The 24,658-nt window shown below is 35.9% G+C and overlaps 1 protein-coding gene across 2 annotated transcripts in view; it reads right to left on the reverse strand.

The window, feature by feature from the left end:
- LOC136035331 (integrin alpha-PS4-like) overlaps positions 1-24,658 on the reverse strand; it is a 207,886-nt gene that overhangs the window by 41,892 nt on the left and 141,336 nt on the right. For both annotated transcript variants that reach the window (XM_065717060.1, XM_065717061.1), the window contains 6 exons: positions 23,082-23,251; positions 21,092-21,159; positions 18,587-18,627; positions 10,350-10,512; positions 7,983-8,196; positions 1,788-1,945 (listed from right to left, as the gene is read on the reverse strand). In XM_065717060.1, coding sequence (XP_065573132.1) covers positions 1,788-1,945; positions 7,983-8,196; positions 10,350-10,512; positions 18,587-18,627; positions 21,092-21,159; positions 23,082-23,251 — 814 coding nt within the window. The remainder of the gene's footprint in view (positions 1-1,787; positions 1,946-7,982; positions 8,197-10,349; positions 10,513-18,586; positions 18,628-21,091; positions 21,160-23,081; positions 23,252-24,658) is intronic.

Consider the following 24,658-nt stretch of genomic DNA (forward strand, 5'->3'; position numbering starts at 1 on the left):
TAGGAAATGTACCCATCCCCCTCACGGAAAACTCCTTCGTAGAAATTTTATCCAACGTAAAGTGCATCCTCCGTCAAAGTCCCTCAAATTTTAGGAATTTGAATTTGACTGCTGTTTCATATTGATATTTATTGTTTCAACTATACTGAACAAAATGGTTATCTCAAAATTTTTATCAGATAATTTTGGCGAAAAATGGGCGTAGGAGGGGGCCCAGTTGACCTCCGAACTTTTGATCACTTAACAAGGGTGCTAGAACATATAATTTATGTTCGAATACACCCTCTCCCGATATTCTAGGATCAGTATTTTGATAATATCACCCCTGAAAAAATAAAATAAACACGCATCCGCGATCTGTCTTCTAGCCAAAATAATAAAATTCCACATTTTTGAAGATAGGATCTTGAAACTTCTACAGTAGGGTTTTCTAAAATGTTGGATCTGATGGTGTGATTTCATGAAGATTCCTTCAGTTTTAGGGGGTGTTCCCCGTTATTTAAAGATCAGATAGTTTTTTTCTGGCCAGTTGGTTACATCAAACAATTCGTTGCCACGAACTGTTTGATGTATCTTAACCAGGATTTTCTGAAAGCTTTTCTTACTTGGGGGAAAATACCGGCACTGTTAAAGATCTGAAAATCCATAGGAAACTATTGTAAAACCACCATTTTAATGCATGATTTGTGGCAGTAAGTACATAAAATCTACCCGATTTGATGCTAGCCTTTTTTCAGCCTCACCAAACATGGGAATAAGACGATAACCCCTGTGAATAAGACAAAACAAACGAACATACATCCACAATCATTCTTCTAAAAGAATTCCACATTTTTTTTATTGGAGCTTGAAACCTTTACGTTGTGGATCTCTGATGGTTCTACTTCATCTAATAAAGCGCTTATAAGCAGAAATATTTCCAGGGTGGGTCATCAATAAACAAATCTAACAAGAACTACACAAAATTTAGTGTTTCTGGGAGAGTGATTGCCGCCAGGCCTGCAAGACATCTCCAAAATCTATTCTTATTTTTTTCTAGAAGCCGTAATTTTTCCGATAACACAAACATATCATGGTAATATCCCCTTTCACTCGCGTGAAGTATAATTAAAGATAAAAGAAAAGCAAAAATCCAAGCAATAAAATAAAAGATATCCAAGATCGCGCGACCTCTGTACCAGTTTCGCGGTTCAAGTTCAAGTTTGAACTCATGGGCTATAAATTTAGATTCCATACGTTTCACTGCACCTTGCAGCTGTTTTATTACACTTGCGTGGACACAGCTGGATTTAGCACATATGTGTTGCGCTGAATGAACCGCCAAAATAGGAAATTTTCTTGGGACTGAAAACCTTGTGTAGCCGGTTTGCTTGAAAATGATGAACTTCTTCGGCCCGGTTTATATGGATTTGTTAGAGTTGTGTAGCCTGATTTGCTTAAAATTGATAACGTTTGAAAGCTTTGGTCGTACTTGAACTCCACTACCCTGCTCCTGGCATAAACTTGGCATTTATATTCGGTATAATGTGGGGTATATGCACATAAATTATCGAGCTTGACGGAATTTCAGCACCAAGGATTTCAGCTGAAAATTTAGCTGAAATTTTTTGACGCTAGAAGGAGTCACGATTAGATACTTGTGAAGAAAAATGAAGACACAAAAATGCAGCACATTCCCCACTCATCCATCCTCCTCCCAAAATTAGTTGAAGTCTCGGGTTCAGAATTTTATGAGGAGGCTATTGAGCATACAATTCACTAAACTTAAAGCAATAAAGTAAATTTACCCAATCACGTCAAATGTGGAGCGAGACTCAAGGACACGGCTTACGGATACTTTGTTATTTTCCTTAAGGGTGTCAATGCTCTGCGACATGACTTCTGCGTCCATTTCAAATTGAGAAGAATAGGTATTCCTGATATCAAAATACACAATTATTTCTTCCTAAAAGAAAAATTCATATGAGTAAAACAGACTATGATACAATTTAGTTTTTCATTGTTTAATTTTACTGCCCAAATAGACACGGATGGCAGCAACAGAAACTGTTAAAAAACAGATTTTTGATAACAATATCAATATTAAAAGGAATCTTAATGAAAATTGCAACGTCAAATATAGAATATAAGAGAAGCCAATTACCGAGTTTTCACGCACTTATCTATAAAATTGTGGAATTTTATGCTTTTTCCGACATCTAAGATCCTGGATACAAATTTGTTTGTTTTTTGTTTTTTGTTTTTTCTTCTCAGAGGTTAATTGCATCAAACCAATGATCTAAGAGAATCGGGTAAAGGCTCATTGAAAATGAAATAAAAAGTTATAGTTCCCATTTGGGTAGTAGAAAAGATTTTACCACAGCATAGGTTTATTTTCTGTCATTTTGTGGCGCAGAAAAACAATTTTAGCCAAAGGGTGCTACAAAGTAATCGAGGAATCATTTTGAGATAACCAATCGATGTCAAATTATTAAAATAGTACATATTCATATTGGCAGTTTCAGGAACAGTTTTATCCCACTATGGCGTATCCGTCCTTAAGGACGTAAGAAGCCCATACAAAATAATCGGTCAATACAGATATTCATTTTAAAGTTTGATAAAGTTGTGCACATTGATGCATGATTTCATATAGGTCATTATAAAGGATAAAGATAGTAATGCCATGCAGTGGCGCATTCGTCCTTGAAGTTACAAGAAGTCCACCAAAATGAACGATAGTATGGATATTTAGCTTAAAGCTTCATTTATTTTCAATTGATTAGAGGCTCAGTAAAAGTACACACAGTTGTGCATAATTGCACATCGGTTATCATAAAAGACGTAGAAATTATTGTCTTATGTCTAAAATTTGTTCCTCTTCGTTAGTGTTCAGTTAAATATAAAAATAGTATTTTTTTTCTTAGGAAAGGGGGGGGGGGGTTAGAAATTAACCGAAAGCCCCATGAATTTTTTTAATTTTTTAGACTATGAATTTTTAGAGGTATTGGTGCTCGTCCACAGTCTGCTCTCATGCATTCTTGGCGCATGCAGAGCAGACTTCACATACCTCTGGATATCCGAATTGCCACCGTGGAACTAAATGCACCTAGGGACGATTGGGTTAGCAGCCCTCCTCTTGAAATAGATTGCTACGAATGGAACTGGAAATACAGCCTCGGATGTCCCACTTACTTTCCCAATTGGACCCAGGCCTGCCCAAGGAAGTATCCCTTTGAAAAATGCTTATCAAGGTGGCATTAATGTTGGCATCTGAAATGTCCTGACGCTGAACCAGCCTGGTTCTAAGCTTCTTTTAGCCAAAGAACTAAAAAAAACATAAAGTGACGATCGCATAAATAACAGAAACGCACCTTACGGGATCGGGATATTACGGATATTGGAGAAGAACGGACACTTGGTCTGACGGAACCCAAAGAAGACGGGGAGTCGACCTTGTTCTCAAAAGCTTCGCCCGAAAAGCCCTACTGTCATTCATACCTATCTCATTGCGTCTACTGAGAGCGAGAATTGACAGAAAGCACGGGATAACTGTTCTTACCTGCTAAGCACCGACAAAAGAGGCCGAAGATGAAGATGAGGATGACTTCTATGTGGTGCTGTCCTCCGAGCTCTCCCCCGTGCCACCGCACGACCACCTCATAGTCCTAAGAGATTTCAACACTGGTGTTGCTAACAGCTCTGGCCTGTATGATGTGGCTGTCGGACCTGTGACGGTTGACGCTCTGAATGATAATGGTGAGCGGCTGCTCAATTGCTGCATCACCCACGCCCTATCAGTCGCAAATACTTCGTTAGTGAGAAGAGACATTGCGAAGCACACATGCTACAGCAATGACGGCAAGACAAAAAAGATACTTGACTACATCATTGTACGACGACGCTGGCTTTCGTCTGTTGAGAACTGCCACTTATTTAGAGGTGCCGAGCTCGGAAATACCGACCATCGTCTTGTTTCTGCAAGGATCAAACTCCGGTTGAGGGCCAACGACAGTAACTCCTCTTCCTCCAAAAAGATAGACGCCTCTCGGCTGAAGCAAGATCCCTCGGTTCGTGGGCGGTATTTGGTTGAAGTCTCTAACCACTTTGAGGCCCTCCTGCAGTGGTCAGAAAGCGAGCCAGCGTGTAGCACTTTCAAGGTTAATGTTCTCACTGCAGCTACAGAAGTTGTGTACTTGAAGCAGCAAAAAAAGAAAGAGTTGATTAGCAGCCAGACGTTCGAAGTGATTGAGCAGAGACAGCGATCAAGACTACGAGGAGATATGACACTCTACAGACAGCTCAACAAACAGCGCAACTTTATGCTTCACAAGGACAAGAAAGACTTCATTGGAGGCAAAGCCGCTGAGCTCGAGCAAGCTTCCCAAAAGAACAGCATAGGCACAATATTCAAGATCTTGCATGAGCTGACTGGCTAAAACACCATGGCGTCCACAAGCCTGAAGGCAGCGAATGGAGAAACCATATACAATCAGTCCCAATGTCTTGGTTTATGGAAGAAACACTTCGAAATGCTGCTCAACTCAGATCCACCCGATTACATTGACCCAGGGCATGTTGCTGCCGCTGCAGAAGCTACCATCAGATCGGCTCGGCCGTAAAGAAACTTAAGAACAATAAAGCAGCCACCACTTGTGGCATCGCTTTTGAGCTACTCACAACAGGCGGCCCTGCATTGACACTCTGGCTGCAGATGGTGTTCAGCATAATCTGGAGCATTGAAGTTGTACCACCAGACTGGAAGAAAGGAATCCTTGTACCAGTGTTTAAGCACAAAGGCAGCAAGACGGACTGCAGCAACTACCGCGTTATCCTCCTACTGTCTGTTTCTGGAATGATGTTTGCGATGCTGCTGCCGAAACTTGAAACAAGATACCTACATGCTTTGCGCAGCCCCCAACAAGCCGGATTCATGCCAGGAAGATCAACAACTGAACAGATTCAAACGGTTAGACAGATCATTGAGAAGACAGTTAAATTTAACGAAACAGCCTACATAGCTTTCATTGACTTTCGTTCTGCCTTTGAAACTGTTGACAGACCGTCTCTTTGGCTATTCCTGAAAGCTGCGGGCCTACCCACAAAGATAGTCAGCCTCTTCAAAGAACTTTATAGCAACACAGAAAGCGCCATCCTGGCTAACGGGAAGCTTTCTTCTTCCTTCTCCATATCAAATGGAGAACGACAAGGATGCGCTGCTGCACCTGAGCTGTTTAACTACGTCATTGACTACATCCTGAACGAGACGCACGATTCCCATCCTTTCGGCATCAGTTATGCCGGGAGGACTCTGTCCGATGTTGCCTTCGCAGACGATGTAGCTGTCCTTAGTGACAATCTCGACCAAATTAAGTCTGCACTCAAGATACTCTCCTCCACAGCCTCTATAGTTGGGCTGCAAAACAAATGAACAAACGGAAGAAAACGAAGATCTTGCCCATAAAAAAGACCGCATCAGCACCACTCTCAATTGTTGAGATTAACGGTCAAGCTGTCGATGTGGTAAGGCACTTCACATATCTTGGATCAATTATATCGTCAAGCGGCACACTTGACGCTGAAATCTCAGCCAGATTAGCCAAGGCAAGCTCTGTGTTCGGACGACTGAGAGCAGTCTTCCACAAACTGCAAAATAGCCGCCATTCCAAAGCTTGAATTTACAACGCAACAGTCTCAAGCATCATGCTGTACTCATCTGAAACATGGCCAATAACCCAGACACAGTTAAAAAGGGTCGATGCTGTTCAGGCTGGACACTCGCGTCGAGTGGAAGACTTCAAATGGTATGACAAGATCTGCAATACTGAGATCCTGAAGACCTTCAAGCTGGCAAACCTCTCTACCCAATTAAAAGCCCGCTCTCTAAGGTGTTACGGCCACCTACTCCGTCACCCGATAAGTACCCCCACAAGGATCATCTCGGACTTCAATCCCTCGGAAAATGGCTGGAAACGCCCTCGAGGAAGGCCACGCACTATACGGGCTGATTTAATAAACCAACGCCTGCTCAGCCTCAACATCAACCCAAATGAGGCCCCATACTTAGCCCTGGACTGGGCTTCTTGGAGAAGACAGACAGCGTTGTCAACCAGTTCCCTCTAAGCTGGCGACCCTGCAAGAGCAAGAGCGTTAAGTCAAAGTAAGCCAAGCTTTAAAAATTGGCAATGCAGGATGATGGTGCCCCTAGCATTTCAGACAATATTTGTCTGTGTAACATAAGGGAATATATTTGCATTCTTAACAGAATCAACGGTGGAGAGGAGGAGGGCGTCGAGATTTTCATAATTAACTGGTATTAGCAAATTATGAGTAAAGAGCAACCCTTGCCAATGGAAATCCAAACTCTTAAGAATAAAGCATTGACTGTAAAATATGTAACAACAAAATACATTGTTTATGCTCTTCTAAATATGCAAAATGCGTTAGTCTTAAAGCTGTCTGTCATTGATTCTAGCACATGATAAATTGGTATAGTTTTAGACTCAAGAAATTAACTCATCCAAAAAAAGGACGTGATATTGACCCAATTAGTATCTGAAGTATTGTTAAGCACTTATAAAATTTAACATAACGAGCGAAAAGTTATGAAGGAGCAACCTCTTTCTAATATACGAAATATTTTGTGTTTGTTTTAAGTTTTAATTTCACTCTTTGCTTACATTTGAAAAAAAAACTTATTCTTTTATTTAATCATCTGAAGAGACAAAGTAAATTTAAGCAAGTGTTTGTTGTTTCAAAGACAATATCATGTAATAGTTCAGTATTTTGTTTACCTAAATCCGTTTTCCCAACCGTACCTAGAAATGATGCCTAACGATCCCTTGGACTGTTCATAGCGGTATGCAGCTTTGTAGAATCAACTAAGGACCATTTTACGGTTAGATTTTACAAATACCAAGATTGCTAACTTAAGCCAATCAGAGTTTTCAAAGAATTTGTCTGTTCGGCTTAAATTATCGCAATTTATCTAGATCTTGGTAACTTCGATATTCTGAAAGCTGAATGCATAAACAGGAAATAACGTGTAAATAACAAACAGGGATCAAAAATTTGATTTGTTTGAATCTTGACATGCGATTATTTTTGTCAAATTTATGGAATTAGTTTCCGTTTATTTTTTTATTCATGTTTCGGCATGGCAACACTGTGCGCAAAAAACGACCCAAGGCTTTAAACATCCTCATATCCTTCAATTGAATTATGTCTTCAATAACACCCTTAGGTTATTAGGTTATAACCTAACCTAATATAACCTAAACTAACATATTCTAACCTAACTTTAAATTTGACCATCAGTAGACATATTTTGAATGTCTTTTATTCTCATGGTAACACCGACGAAAATAATTATGCCGATTTACTTCGATAAAGATGCCGCTAACTATCTTTAATAAAACTTACTGCAAAAGTAGATTAAATATTGTTATTTCTCGTTCTAACTATTACGACACTATCAGCTAGAACGAAAAAATTTGTTTTATTTACTTTCAGCAGCTTTTTGTCAACCTCGCTTCTTTTTTTTGATGCTGCATTTAAAAACTGAATTGCATTTTAAACGTGTCAATAGAAAAGATAAGAACTTTCTTTACTGCTCTGTCTTTGTTGTGTACCATAAAAACTTAATAAAGGGTAAATTAATTGCTAATATTGGTCCATTTTTAAGAGACCAATATTATGTGACAATATTAAACCTGAAATCAGTATAACCAAAATCTACACTTTTTGCGATAGGTACTTTATTGAAATAATTTTCGGCGCCTATTTGAGTAGTTTCAGCTATTTACTGATTCTACCAGAGATGTTATTAACATGCGGTTTTATTATATGCAAAAACGCGGCTGGTTTACTCCAACTTAAAATAAAAAGAAGGAACTTAAATGCATCTTTGACATTTAACCGAAAAAAATAAGCCCATTTTGAGATGCTGTCACTTTTGTATCGCTCGAATGTATTTTCACCAAAAACAGAAATAAAGACTTAACCTTTTCTCCTGCAGTTAAAACTTGGCGAAGGTCACATTGAAGCTGAGGTCGTCTTATATCAGGAACCAGTGTACAACCTGACCTTGCTATTCCAATATCTGACTTGCCATCCCAATCAATAATAACTATATTAGAGGAAGAATCGTGCGGTCCATTGTTTGTCACAATTATAACTGCTACTGCCACCTCATGTTGACCAAGAATTATGCTTGGTCTATAACAAATAAAAAACCTGATTATTATCAGCTGTATTAGGGGTATAATAAGCTTTTTTCAGATCGAGAAGAAAAAATGAAATTTTCGATGTTTAAAAAGCTTTCTTTTTAAGGCAAGGGGGTAGTGTACTATTTTCCCTAAGCAGAAATATATTGATTAGTTCCTCCCAATGCCCACCAACAAAAGCATTACATTGTGGACAAAGGCCGGATTTCTTGGCAGTATCCTAAAAGTAAACAGTGATCAAAGTGACAAATTACTTCCATGTAGTTTTGTCAATTCATGAAAATGTATGAAGAAATATTTGCTTCGTATTTTAAATAAAGATACTCTAAAAGGTAGTTTTCAAAAATCTAGTGAATTTTTTCTTTTAATCTTTCAATTAAAGCATAAAAACAGCTATTTTCAAATTCCAGGGTAAGGGGTAATTTCACACCGGTTAGCGGCGTGATGTGGCAGCCTGGCGTCTCAGCAGCAACAGAAGGACGCCATGGTATCAAGGCAGTGGCCAAAGGACTCCCGAGAGTCGTGGCAACGACGAAGGCCTTTTTCTTGCGTGAAATCGTGTTTTTTCGAGAATTCTTTTCGCATTTTCCCTGTTATGAACAAATGTAATGTTTGTATATTTCCTTTTTGTGTTTTTAGAATTTCTGTGACACCAAAATTTCCTTAGAAAAAATTAACGTTCCAATATTATGCTTTTATGACTTGTTCCAATCTTTTGTAACCCTTGATCTCCCCTGTCCCTCCTTTGGCTGTTTTCCTCTTCCAATATTCCTAATCTCTTAGGACTTCGTATAGCCGTTTTCCAACCTTCTCGTTTTCATCTGATCCTCCTTGGGTTTATTAGCCCTTCCATTACTGTCTTACGAGTTGGTTTTGTCTTTTCCCAAGATTATCGCTCATGACTGAGGCAGAATTTTTAGCATTCCGAAGGCATCTTTAGTTTTGTTGCCTCGTGGGAGAGTGAGTCAGGCGAATTTTCGCAGTATCATAGCTTTTGAAGGGTAACTGTAAATATAGTAACTTTTATATATTTAAAATCATCATAACTAATTAATTTTTTAACGTATTAATTTTTATCAAAATTCTTTTTTTTAGGGGTTTCGATTACTATTGGCCCATTTCAATTGCCATAAACTGTTTGAAAAGAGAACAGAGCAGGGAATCTAGACCTGACTGAACTTAGAAAAAAATAGTAAAATTTGTGGGGTCCTGTAAATTTTTGTGTTTAGGGATGATTTGTTCTCTGAAACTGCAATTATCATCCAAAATAATGCTTCCAGATGCTTCACATGAGAAATGCACATAATAAAAGAATGATCAAAATATAATTTTTTAAATAGTTTTTAAAGTGATCTATTTACCCTCGTCCACCTATAAATCATTCGTTAACTACTCTGAGTTATGTCCAACAGCTCAATTTCTATTCCAAGTTACCAATCTGGGCTTTATTTCAGATAGGCTAGTCGGGGTACCGTAAAAATGTACCATCGTAGCATTTTCAACTAAAACAGGGAACTGAAAGTGAGTGACAGTCACTTACGGCGCAGTGTTACCTAGTAGCATCCAAAACATCATCAACATCAACATCAAGCATCCTACAAGCATCCAAAACAAGGTTAATCTGACTTCAATCTTAATGCATTAAAAGTTGTATTTCCATTCATGGACTCAAGATCATTAAATTCAACCTGAAATTTCAGAAAGTGGGTACATTCTTTCTTTTTAAATTCATCTTGATACAATACAAGAGTTAGGGCTTAGTTTTTCTGGAGAAAATAGACTAGCCGAGAAAATGGTTAAATTTTTTGCTTTGTGGTTAGTCTCACATGCTCTTTAATTCTTACCCTAATTCTTAGAGATCCCCCCCTCTGGGTTTTACTGATTAAAGGGTGCAGATGCTCTGTATCTTTAAGATTTAGGTTGGGTGATTTAATGCAGCTACACTGTCTGTGCTTTACTATTCTTCGTTATCTATTAAAAGGTTTGCTGATTACTTCCATGATGCTCAAACTACATGAAACCAGGTTCACATTTGAAACAGGCTAATTTTCAAAATTTTCAAATGCAGGCTACCAGCTAAAAGTACAAATTTTAATGGCAACTCCAACACCTTAACAGGTATCTTCTTAATTTAATCTAACTTACTCTTCAGGGCTTGGTTCCAGAATTCTTCCTTCAATGGAAAGGTCACTTAGGCAAACACCATCTTTTCCACATCCTTTTACAACTGGGACTCGAAGCTGTTCAACCAGAGAATCTCCCGGCTTCAACATGGGACAGGTTTTGCAAAATTTCTCATTTGATTTATCTATAAAACCAAAATCAAATACTTTACTTTTCACGGAGGTAATATCACTTCTTATGGCTATTTAGTTGCTAACTAAGGCCATTTTGGTTGCCGTATCAAACCATAGCAGTTATGCTTACAATACTCCTGATCAAGTTCCATGGAATTATTTTTCATCTTTCTTTACAGCTCTAATTTCAAATTTAATAATATCTATATATATACCAAGACATCTAATACATTTTATCATGATGCACCCCTCCCTATCCCGTTTAGTCATTTTATGATATATATTTTCAAGTTTAATTTGAATTAATAATAACAGCTCATCTTAGAAAGAAGTACCAGCACAAATACACCCGCTCAATCCTCACCCTCTAGATATTCCCATAAATCTTCATCTTCTTTTTCAACCCAAATTTTAAATATTGATTATAGCTATTCCCCCTTGAGCCCTAAAAAACTTAACTAGACTCTCCTAAGCTCTATTATCAAGTTCTATAATTTATTTTTTCACTTCAGTCACAATTTCAAATACTAATAATGCCTAAATATATCAAATCCATGTATCAACATCGAGCCTGGAAAAATTTGGCCTATTTTTGAAAAAAGAGGGACACACCCCCTAAGAGTCACAGAGTCTTAACAAAAATCACACCATTAGATTCAGCGTGTCAGAGAACCCTGCTGTAGAGCTTTCAAGCTCTTATCTGCAAAAATGTAGAATTCAGTATTTCTTGCCAGAAGAAAGATCACGGCTGCGTATTATTTGTTTTCATGGCACTTGGTATTTACCAAGTGACATATAGCAATCATCTGGGGTGGAGTGGGGGTAACGGTTAATTTGGAAGAATTAGAAAAAAATTAGGTACTTTTTACTTACGAAAGGGTGATAGGATATTAATGAAATTTGATACTTTGAAGAATATAGAGTCTAAGAGCTCTTATTTTAAATCCCAACCGGATCCGGTGACATTGGGGGGAGTTGGAGGAGAAAAGCTAAAATCTTGGAAAACGCTTAGAGTGGAGGGATCGGGATGAAACTTGGCAGGAAAATAAGCACAAGTCCTAAATACGTGATTGACATAACTGGAACGGGTCCGCTCTCTTTGGGCGAGTTGGAGGGGGGGGGGGGGTAATTCAAAGAAATTAGAACAAATGAGGTATTTTTAACTCACGAAGGAGTGATCGGATCTTAATGAAGTTACATATTTAGAAGGATCTCGTAACTCAGATCTCTTATTTTAAATCCTGACCGGATCCAGTGTAACTGGGGGGAGTTGGGGGGACATGAAATCTTAGAAAACGCTTAGAGTGGAGAGATCAGGATGAAACTGATGGGAAAAATAAGCACAAGTCGAAGGTACGTGACTGACATAAACGGACCTGATCCACTCTCTTTGGGGGAGTTGGAGGGGGGGGGGGTAATTCGGAGAAATCAGAAAAAATGATGTATTTGTAATTTACGAACGAGTGATAACATCTTAATAAAATTTTATATTTAGAAGGATCTTGTGCTTGAAAACTCTCATTTTAAATTATAATAAAACCAGATCCGGTGACATTGGGGGGAGTTGGAGGAGGAAGCCAGAAATCTTGGAAAACATAAAAATTGAAGTATCTTTATCTTACGAATGGGTGATCAGATCTTAATAAAATTTGATATATAGAAAGATCTTATGTCTCAGCTGCTCCATTTTCAATTCGAATCGGATCCGGGGACATAGGGGGTTGGAGGGGGAAACAGAAATCTTGGAAACTGGAAATGTTGGAGCACTTAGGGTTTTCCAGTGCTTTGGCGAGTTTGGTGCTTCTGGACGTGCTGGGACGATGAAAATTGGTAGTCGTGTCAAGGACCTTGACTCAATAATAGGCGCTTCCCTGATTTGACCATCTGGGGGGCTGGAGGGAGAGGAAAAATTGAAAAAACGAGGTATTTTTAACTTACGAACGGGTGATCGGATCTTAATGAAATTTGATATTTGGAAGGACCTCGTGTCTCAGAGCTCTTTGTTTAAATCCCGACAGTGTCCGGTGATATTGGGGGAGTTGGAGGGGAAACGGGAAATCTTGGAGACGCTTAGAGTGGAGAGATCGGGATGAATCTTGGTGGGAAGAATAAACACAAGTCCTATATACGTGATTACCATAACCGGACTGAATTAGAAAAATTGAGATATTTTTAACTTGAGAACGGATGGCCGGATCTTAATGAAATTTGATATTTAGAAGGAACTCATATCTCAGAGCTCTTATTTTAAATCCCGACCAGCATTAAGCCTCTGATTTTCCTTTTAAATCAATCTATTGATTCTTAGAATTTTGCCAGAGCTCATGCCATATGAGCTCTTGTTTTGTTCCTGTTTATCTTCAGGGGTGATAGTATCGACCCAGTGGTCCTTGAATTTTGCGAGAGGGCTCACTTGAACGGAAATTAAATATTCTAGTCCGCTTTTTGAGTGACCAAAAAATTGGAGGGTAACAAAGCCCCCTTCCATGCTCATTTTTTTCAAAGTAACTGGATCAAAATTTTGAGACCACAATTTTGTTCAGCATAGTCAAAAAATCTAATAGCTCTGTCTCTGAGGACAACTTAATTCCCAACAGTCCCCGGGGGAAGGGCTGCAAGTTATGAACTTTGACCATTTTTTACATATTGAATTGGTTATTGGGAAGTTTACAGGCATTTTCAGAGGGGATTCTTTCTGGTGGGGGGGGGGGGTCTGCGAGGAGGGTTACATGGGAAAACTTTTCCATGGAGGAATTTTTCATGGGGGAAGAGAATTTTCCATGAATGGGGCGCCGGTTTTCCCAGCATTATTTAAAAACGATCAGAAATCAAGTAAAAAACAAGCTTTTTCAGCTGAAAGTAAGGAGTACCATTGAAACTTAAAGCGAACAGAAATTATTACGTATATGACGAGTTTTACCCCCTCGTCAATACCTCTTACTTTACGCTGAAATATTTTCAGTACTTTCAAAAGAGATATTTATTCTAATTAAACGGCCTTTGTGATTCAGAGATCATTCTTAAGGAATTGGAGCAAAATTTGAACTTTAGCGCAAAGAGCGATGTGTTGACGACGGGGCGAACCCCCTTATATACGTAATAATTTCTGTTCGTTTTGAGTTTTAATATTGCTCCTTACTTTCAGTTGAAAAAAACTTATACTAAATTATTACTAAAGAGATATAAGCATAGCAACAAAGGCGAATATCGACGCATATCCCACCTATAATCTAAAATACTCTTACTTACTCTATTTTTTTAACCTATTTTATCTTTCTAATTGCAATGAGAAGTTATGGTACTAGTAACATGGAATCCACTACGCCCTGTAAAAATCCAGCACGCATGTGCTGGGTAATGCCTCAACCTCTACTCAAATCCACTTAGAATCGCTCAAGAACATATCACCACTGCATTGAGCCCATGATATATCCCTTCCCTCTGAAAAAGATAGATAGTACAATGTTTTTTCTTTTCAAGTCAAATTGTAAATAAGAATTATACCCCAACCCTCGGAAAAACCCTGGGCACTTTCCTTTTATTTATTGTACTGTCTAAATAAACTTTTCATGTCTATTTTTGTCTTTCAAACAATAAGGAGAAGCAATTATAGGGGCAACACTGAGGCAACTCATCCATGGAAAATTCAAGACAGAACCCCAGACCAGATGCACGTAACTTTGCTACACTTTTAATAAGGTTAGGATTCCTCAATACCATAAAATATTTGGAGTACGCTACTGTATAAGGCCCACTCGAACATAACCTCTGAGAAGACAAATGGTTACTGTTCACTTCTAGATTTCAACGACAGAAAGCTAAAGGCTGACACCTATTTTCCGGGAGTTCTTCCAAAAACCACTTAACTTCTCCCATTTAGTAACGGGATAGAAATATTCGGATTTAAAAGAACTTAAATCGGTACAAAGCATGAAATTTGTTTTTCTGATTGAAAGGAGTAGAATTTTCTTTTTGAAGTTTCGGGAAAGGGCATTTCCTATTTATATTCTAGTATACCTAATTAAACAATGTCAAATATCAGCTCAAAAGAAGTCTTATTGAAAAATTCGACAGCTTTTAACATTTCCTGTTATGCCAACTGTCTTGACTAAACTCTATGCCGACACAGGATGCGTATTATTTATACTGTTTGTACATTACATCGACAGCGTTTTGCTTAACAACTACTAAGATATTATAGGTATTTTTTTTAGGGTTGAATTTTTTTTATAGATTTACTTTCCGTACTGACTCAAGAAGGTTCAGTTTCACCATTTTGTGTTTATAAGTTTTTCTTGTGAAACCAAAAGACTGCGAGTTTCAACAATTAAAATTGAAGCGAATCAATGTTTGCTACCAGTATAAGCTAAATTAGCCTAATTTAAATCTAAGATAATGCGGCTTGGATTAATATAAACTAACCTGCCCAGTCTAGGTGAAGTTAATGTAAATTTAATGCAACCAACATAACCTAACATAAACTTAGCTTAACCAGTCTTTAAAACTAGCTAAATAAACATTGCAAAAAATAGAATTTAATTGAACAAAAAATAAAAAATTGAATTCCTTCTATAGAAGTTTTAGAAACTTTTTTCAATAAAAATTGATAAACTATGAATTTCTCGACAAAAATTTAAAGTGGTGAAAATTTACCCAGCCTAATACAATAAATATAAATATTTATGACAAAAAGTGAGAGTTAATTTCTTCGACAAAACTTGAAAAACTGAATTTTATCGAAAAATTTAAAAACTTTGAATGTATTGGACAAAAAAAGGAGGTGAATTTATTGGCAAAATTGAAAAAAAGTAAAAACAACTAGAGCCATCGTACAAATCTACAAACTAAAAGACAAAGACTGAAAGAAATGTGGAACCTTAACAAGAGAAATTGAAAAACTGTGAATTTTTATGACAGAAAATAAAAAAAAAATTTGCCAAATAAGTAAATGTATTTAATAATTATTTTTTTTTAATTCTTGCGTAAGCTAAGACGTGTGGGGTATAATAATTTGCTGAAAACATGGTGAATTGATATGTTTATGCGAATTTCACTTTATTGAGGTTTTAGGGAATTCTGGAACATTAATCTCTGGTTTAATGACTCTAAACTTGGCTAATATGTACATGGTGTGATAATATGTTGAGTAGAGTATTTGTTTTTTTTTTTTTTTCATATGTTTGTACTGAGTTTCCAGTTTTGAATTTCTCGTATTGATTTGAGAGAGTTGGATTTCAACAGATTAGTTTTTTTTTTATTGAATTATAGATTTCTATAACTTTCCCTCGGTTGAGCCGGCTTTGATGAGTTAAAGTTTTTTGTGGAAATGATGGTTGAATTTCTGTATTGCCTCAAGAAGGTTCAGTTTTACCATATTGTGTTTAAAAGTTTTTTTTGTGATGTTTGTCAGCTAGCATGAAATCTTGAAGTAAGTGGTGGCCATTATATTTCTCAGAGGTTGGATCAAAGTAGCAAACTTTAAATATTTCAGGGTTTTGAGGAATCCTAATATGATTTTAGTTTAGAAGGGGTATACGCGTCTGTGCTAGAGTTCTTTCTTGAAATTTTTGGGTATTTAGTTGCATTGGTGTTGCTACTATAATAGCTTCTTATTACAATTTGAAAGACAAAAATAGACCTGAAAAATGAGGATAATAAATCATTAAAAAGAAGAATTTCGCCAAGGTTCATGCTAAGGGGGGAGGGGAATGAAGTAAAGCTATTATTTGTGATTATACTTGGAAAGGCAATGAGAATATAATCAAACATTTTGAGAAGGGGGTCTTGAGGAATTCAAAGTGTGTTAGAGTAGACGTAGAGAATACACCCCCATATTGGGGTTCTTCCTTGAATTTTCCAGGGTAAATTAGGCTCAGTGGTGCAAGCATAATTACTTCTTGATAAAAGAAAGATTGATTTCGTAGTTATGGCCTCGTATGTTAATGATATGCACTTATATATTACGGCCTCGTTTCGTATGTTAATGACATACACTTATATACCAAACGTTGTTTTGCTAAGCGTCTTGCCAATCATAAAGCTGAGATTGTTGACTGCTGGAGCAAGCATCTTGCAACTAATACAAATGAAATCTAGAGATTCATCAGGGGAAAAGGTCAAAAGGTGTCACTTCAGAACTTCCAAGTGAGAGTGACAAAAGAATTGATAAAAGAATTTGAAAGATAAAAGTAGACTTGAAATGAAAATATAAAATAAATAAGAGCCGATTAGAATGTAGCAAGGGTATTCACAGATTTATTCCCTTCGTTGCTATGATTAGTTCCCTTTAATAGTTAAAAGATGAAAGAAAGATAAAAAACATTAATTCCTGATAGTGAGCATAGTGTGCTAGGGGTTTTGGGGTCTGAAGTATAACTAGTGTACAAGATTAGCCTTGCACTTTTTGAGAGGGAGGGTATCTGGTTACGTATGCCAACCTTCTTAGTAGGAGAAAGTATAAATATTCTTAAAACAGATTAAAAGAGATATGTATTTGATAAAGGAGCATGGATTGGCACATTAGGGGGTCTTGGTATGTTTAGGCATTATTAGTATCTAAAATAAGACTTAAAAAGCACAAATAATCTAGGATGCTGACTAATGTTTTTTGGAGGGAGGGGGATGTTGGTATATCCAGGTATAATTAGAATCTAAAATTTTATTTGAAATTAAAAAAGAATCAAAGACTTCGACTAAATAGTTTTTGAGGGTCTGCTTAAGCGTGATAGGGCCCTTATCGGGAAGGCTATCATTAACATTGTAATTAGAGTTGAAATGTAAGATGAAAATTGGGAGGTGTCTAGATGGTGATGGGAAGTGTGCGTATCCGTTTTGGCATATCTTACTAAGATGAGTTGTTATTATCACTTCAAGTCAAACTTAAAAACAATGATTAACATCATAGAAGGGCTTAAAGAGATAAAGGCCTAAATGTGTTAAGAGTGTTTGTATAGCTAGGTATTATTATTTTCAATTAAAGTTGGAAATAAAGATGAAAGTCATAGAAGGGATTAAAGAGATAACGAATAATTGTAAAGTGTATTAGGGGTTTCTAAAATGTATTGGAAAAGGGAAGCTGGTTAAGTGTTTGGCCTTCTTTGTAATACGAAGCCGTTATTACTATTTGAAATTAGGGTTCAAAAAATATAAAAATGCTTCGGGGGAAGTCTTCTTAAGTGTATTGGGGGTGTTGGGAGGTGAAGTATAACTATTATTTAAAACTAATTAAAAGTAAAATACGAAAAATATTCATTGTGCCCCTCTGAAATGTCATATTCTGTATTTTAGCACAAGTCACGCAATGAGTTCTATATCTATATGGTATTTACTAGAATCTGTAAAATGGCATCCCAGAGCCTTAGAATTCCTGAGAGGATCCCTAGACGATCCAGAAGAAGTAGGAAAGAGCAATAACCAATCAGCTCAGTAAAAATATAAAAAAAAATTTATATACATCTTAAAAGGCTTTTTCAGGACTCTGTGCTTTAACATGGAGAGTATGATAGAAAATGAAGTACTACTTGAAACAAATCTTGTAACTTTTTTTTTCTCTGGCTTCAAGTTTGACACAAAACTTTTGTGGACCAGTTAGATTGAACTAAAAAAAAAAAAAATTGTGACAAAACCATAAAAAAGTAGCCTCTATTTTTTCTCTGTTTCAGTAGTGAATGGATAACCGTCGTATATCTAAAAGAAAAGAGCAAAAAAGGCAAAATATTAGCTTGTCAACAGCATAAAGAATTGAAAAGAGAACAATAATATCAGATAGGTTAAGAAAAGTTTAAGTTAAAGAAAATTACGTCAAACAAACGTCAGCTACGTCACCCATTATTCTTATGGAAAACTGAAATGTAGCATGCATTTTTTTAAAACAATAATCCACCAAATCTTCTAAAATGCAGATTTAAAGGCGTCAACCTTCAAAGATAGCAATTACCAATTCAGATAAGATGCTTTTATGAAGTAATTATCTAACTTTGCCAAGGTAATGATGTTTATACAAGACTGAATGTGTTTTGGGCCTATATGCAGGTATTTCTTATAAAATTTAATATAAACTGAGTAATTAAAGTGAATAATTTTTACCTGCTGGAGAAGAATCAAGGAACGGAATGCAAGTCTGATTGCTAAAAAAGGAAACGATTTCATAAAAACAACTGTAACTTCACTGGACTGCTTAAGGGCATTGGGCACAGCATTACTGAATTACTTAGCCTATTAACTATAAGTACACAATCGATGTAAATTAGTATAAAATGACAAGTCATTTTCAGACAAAAGGTAACAATATTCTTCTAAGTGGTTATAAGAACAACTCAAATAGTGTTTAAACACAATTGAAACTGTCTTACACAATAAGTGTACCCAACAAATAATTACTATAAACTCAATCTAAATCAGTGGAGGCTAGTGTAGAATGATCTTTTAAATGACCAAAAGCTACCGAAAGGCAATCAGCCTCTCCCTCAGCTCTTTATTTTATATGATAACTCAACCCCCAAAAATGCTACAAGAATTAAAATGAATAAAATGTGAGTATAAATACTGTAGGACACCAGAGCTAGGCAACCCATTTTTGTTCTGGGTCAAAATCAACCACATTGTGAACATCAAAGAGAAGTTTGGGACAGTTTTATAGTGAGTAACAAGATACATTTTATTAAGAAAATAATTATTATGTTCTTTGAACTGTGACTTTTATCATAAAAGCAATACAATTTCCACCGATCACTTGCCTACCCCTCTTCTACACCAAATGCTCTGCCTTTATTTTGCAATAGAGGTAGAATATTCCAAAATTCCTTATTCTTCATCATTTTTTTTTGTCACACTTTCTCAGTGGCTGCTCAATTTTACATGTGGAGGATATTTTCCGCAGGAGGAATTTTTTGGGGCTGGATTTTTAGCTGGGGAATTGTTTGGGAGGAAATTTTCCGCGAGATAGAATTTTCCGCTGAGGAGAGAATTTTCCGGGAGGGATACACCTAGTACCAAGGAGTTAAGCAAACGCAGCTGCCTTCTCTTCCACCTTAATCTCTCTGTCATGAGATTCAAGTTTCGATTAAACTAAATTAATAATAGAAGATAAAAAAGGGAAGAGTGGTAAATACATAAGAAAATGGAGGATAATACGTGCGAATGCATTACTACACGTTGAAATGTCCTGTAAAGAATAAAATAAATAAAGAACTCCTCCTGTTTGCAATTAAACTGTTTGAATTTGGATTAAACTTTCCACAGAAAAAAAAAACACAATCCACAACAAAAGCATTCATTAGATATGAATCAAACAAGGTCTATTTTTTATTATTTCTTTTTTTTTAGTAGTAAATCAGAGGTAGCAAGGAAAATAATATATACTTAGGTCTTACTTTAAAACAATAGAGTAGCAAAAAGAATCCATAAATGATAAGTTACACCACCTTTCCAGATGTCCTTTCAATGAAGTAAAAGAGGACAAACTTAAGTAGAAGCCACCATATATCAATTAGAATCAGTTCATTTCTTTTCAATGTGAAATTAAAGTTAGGAATGAAAATAATCTATGCATTCGATTCTGAGCATAATCGCCAAGGCTGGTTATAACTTTAATAATTTTATATTTTCTTATATTTCATATATCAAGATTCAAGGCCTAGATGCTCCTAAATTATTTAAAAAAAAACTTTCTTATTTTGTATTATACTTTATTCCTGTCTGATTATTATTTCTTGTCTTAAGAAGACATTTCAAAGGACAGATACAATTTGTGAGAAAAATGCCAAATAAGATGGTTGGAAACACAAACTTGAAAACAAAAATACAATTTTACGCAAAATATACTAAGTGCTTCTAAAATCTGTACTGTTTCTTTTCTGACAACAGCTGGTTACATTTGGTCGAGATTTAATTCAAATCATATAAGCAAAAGTGGATACTACTTATGAATCAAAGCGTTAAAATATCGATTGTCTGCATTTTTACAATTTTATAGTTTTTAACAATTTTCTGAAGCTAACACTCCAAAACTCAGCTGATTGCAACAAAAATATATTTCCCGAAGATTATAAGAGTTCAATACGCTACGAATTGAACTGTCTGATTTAATAAAAGTATGAAAAGCTGGAATGGCTCAAATTTTTTTTAAAGGTTAAATATTGAAAACTAACATGCAATATATTTTACAATAAAGAATTTTAGAATTTTGGGATTTTATTTTAGTCTCGATTAGTTTTTTATATAAAATAAATAAGCAGTGTTTTGAAAAAAAAATAGCATGCCTCGATACGAAATTTTACTTAGAATAAGAGAAAACCTTCTTATTTTCACTACTTGACATGATATTTGTTCTATGGGAAAAGCCCAATGCTCCTTCGGAATTTTTAGCCAAAGTTATAATTTTTAAAATTACATGCTTTATATTATGGTGTACTATAAATAGTATCAACAAATTATTAACTTAGAACTTTTATTCTTGTTGATTTTTCTTTAATATTTGTATGTTTTATCCTTGACCTGGATATCCAGCTCTATTAATTTAATGTTTAAGAATTGAAGATTAAATTTTATTTTCGAAAATTAGTGCCCTCACTCCTCCGAAAAAGAACATACCTTAGACTTCCAATTTCAGCTTGAAATTCAAATTTCAGTGGTTCAGTTCCAATGTTTCGTGAAGTCACCTGAAAGATTATGATATAATAATTTTGTTTATTAATTTTCACGTCAAAAAGCAACTAGTCTTCAAGAAAAAGGGGCTATTGGTTCAGTATATGCTATTGTGTATTTACGCAACAGCCCAATGTGGACTAGCCTAAATCAACATTAAAAACCATTCTGGAATCAACAAAGTGTTGATGTTTTTGGTAAAATGTTTCGTGCTCAAATCTTGATGATGAGTGTCAAGAAGTTACAGACTTTCTTTGTTGTACGGTTGATGCTCATACCTAGTAAATCATTCCACCCGAAATGCAAAAGTACTTGGTAAACTACTTTTGTGTGACGCTTTGAATCATTCATGAGACCGACATTGCGGGATAGCACATAATTGAAGCCGTGAGTTCGTTCTTCAAGCGAAAATTCAGCAGATGTGTAAAACCTAGAAACTACAAAAAGTCCTACCAGAATATCGGTATTTGATGTGTCTGGTGACCTACGGTCAAGAAAAACAAGAAAAAATACGGCTAATAATGTACTAATATCATTCAATTTTGAAAGTGATTTTTTTTTTGGGGGGAGGGGGTAATCTGTGTTGACATAAGTTTAAAATTTTAATTTCAATTTCCGTCTGTTTTTAGTTTCAATTATCCAATGATTTGAATTCCTCTTCGTTTATGGTTTGATTTCTTTTCTTTATTCATGATACTTTTTATTTGTTCTAAATTTGACTTTTATATGAGTTAATTTTTGCACGTATCAGGCATCCACATTGCCTTTTACTTTCTGTTTAAATGATTGTTTTTTAGTTTGTTTTTAATTAAGGTGTTTTCAGTACTGGACACATTGTAACCTAATATGTATAAGGGATGGGTAGGTTGTTATAATTGAATAAAAAGAATAATACCCGAGCAAGACCATCGTTGAAAACAAAAATCCCACACGATATCAGCACCGATATAAAACTTTTACATAATTTTGAGTTTAAAAATAAAAAATATAGGCTTCTCAGAAGACTCTTTTACTATTGAATTTTCTAGCCTTCCTAGCCGAGTGGTTGACAGAGAGGACCTGCAATCCTATATATTTCATTTGAGGTACTCGAGTCCTAATGTGACTGATTATTTGGCTGGGGACGGGGTAAGCGGTGTTAGTCAATAAGCTCAGTCATGGTCAACCCCACTCAGAATGAGTATCTGTATAAATATAAGAGAAAAACACAGGAAGTGTTCGATAATTCGCCCCTAACCAACCGTAGTACTCCCTGCCAAAAGCAGAGTATCAGGAAATCGGTACCTGTCCGACGCAGATCGTTGATCTGCTTACGATTATTTATATATTTTTTAATTGCCCCTTTCTCCAACGCAGGTGAACAGTTAAAATCCACAAAGATCACAGATTGTTCATAAATAATTGATATTTATGATAGTGTGTTACAATAATGTGGTCCAGGCACAAACTCTTATACGCCTATTTCTAGAAAATAGGCTAGAAGTCAAAATTTCCTATTTATAGATATATTTGCACATTTAACATTATATAAAAGCTACAGATGCAAAGAAATAAAAGATATAAGAAAACAAAAGCACAAAAGTAAGTAACACAAAACCGAGCAACATCCAGCTATTTTTCTTGATTTTCGAATTGGAAAAGCTAGAGGTGTTTGCATATGATATATTTCTGTTTAAAACTAAAAGTGGGAATAAATTGATAAATGCAAAAGAATTTATAACAACTAACATCTCTCGCAATTTAAAATTTCTTAGATTTTGCTATTCCAACACTAGTGGCATTTTTATCAAGTAACGGAGGGTGCACCCTCGAATTTAAAAATAGCTAACCGTAGCCTATTCCGTAGCCTATAACCATAGCGTATCATTTTGAATTTTCCCGCAATTTTGGCTCGGAATTTGGTCTAGCCCTTGTCAGCAAAAGGAACATAACCTACAACTTCGTCCGTGAGCTGTACAGTGAACTCCTTGCAAACCCATTGATTTTCCACTAACTTTTGACCATACGACTTGTGAATTCTTCCTTCTCGGGGAATATTTCCTTCGATAAGCCTGACACGAGGTTGCGATGGTGGAGGTATATCAGACGTAATCACTGTGTTTGCACCTGAAATCGACATAATGTAAACTAGCTCTTGCTTTTGCATTTCTAAGAAAAATTACCCACATATTGAATCCTACTAAAATATATGAAAACCTACAGGAATAGACTGTAGTTAAGCCTTAAACAGATTTTTCTTTAATTTTTGCTTCTTAGACTCAACTCGGATATAATGTCGCTTTGCGTTGTTCCTTAAAGATTTTTATTAAAAAAAAAACTGTCCGAAAAAGAAATTTTCTAAAGAAAAGTAAAGGCCATATTAAACTTATGATCGGAAGAAATAGAAACCTACAATAATTCAAACTCAAAACAACCAGAAATTACTATTAAAGAATTAAAAATAAACAGTCATAGCAAAAAACATGCAACAAATACTAATATAAACGAATAAATAAATCTCAAAACGAGCAAAGCTAAATTGAATATGCAAATCAAGCTTAAAACGACCAAAAATGTTTTGCTATTGAGGCATAAATGAAACCCGAAACCAACAGAAATTAAATAAAAAAGCATAGCAGAACAATCAAACAATAGTTACTAATATACATAAGTAAATAAATTTTGAAACGAGTGAAACGTAAACAGAATATGCAAATCGAGCTTGAAACAAACAAAATCTCTGCAAAGAAGAGTTTTGGGTTTGCCTCCTTCTTTCACTACAAAAGTATAAAAGCAACTACGGGAAAAAATGACGAATGGAATTTCACATATACCAAATATATTTAATGTTGCTATTTCCCCACTTGGGATAGCTCTGTGACATGTTTCTTTATTAAATCACAAGAGGCTCTCCCCTTGGGGTCCTTGAACCCTGTACGCTCTGTGTGCTGTACAATTTTGGTTTGGCTTGTTTTGACTGTGCTTACTCAAGGGTGCTTACCCTTTCTTACCCTGCTTAGACACCTAGTGCAGTCTCTGCATATGATTGATTTTCCTTGCTTTATATAGACTAGCCTACTACTAACCGAGGGTTACCCCCTCTCTGTGTGGATTTGTATTATTTGCTTGAATTGCTGTTTTAGCTGCTTATTGTCATGACTGACAAGACTGTCCGTAGTTCTGTTACTCCTGACCTAAATAATTATAGCATAAGGATTCTGGCTCTAGGAATAGAAGGTCCAAATAAGATTAGCAAACAAGTGACATTTGGGAAAATGTAGTCTGTAGCCTGAATGACTCAGTGGAAAACCAAAATAGAGAAGGCTCAAGCCTTCCCATAATGTTAGCAGTTACCAGCAGTCTTGGTAACTTCTACAGTGTTATTTAGCCTCCATAGTACGGGCCATGGAGCCTTATGGAGGCCATTGGTATAATGCTTTTGTAAACATTTATTTTAATAATAAGAGGAACTGAACTTGCAAAGCAGAAAGGAAACGTAAAGGAAAAGAATCTATACCTAGTCCAGAAGGTGCT

Source organism: Artemia franciscana, chromosome 14 (genome assembly GCF_032884065.1).
Source record: "Artemia franciscana chromosome 14, ASM3288406v1, whole genome shotgun sequence".
Taxonomy (NCBI): Eukaryota; Metazoa; Arthropoda; class Branchiopoda; order Anostraca; family Artemiidae; genus Artemia; species Artemia franciscana.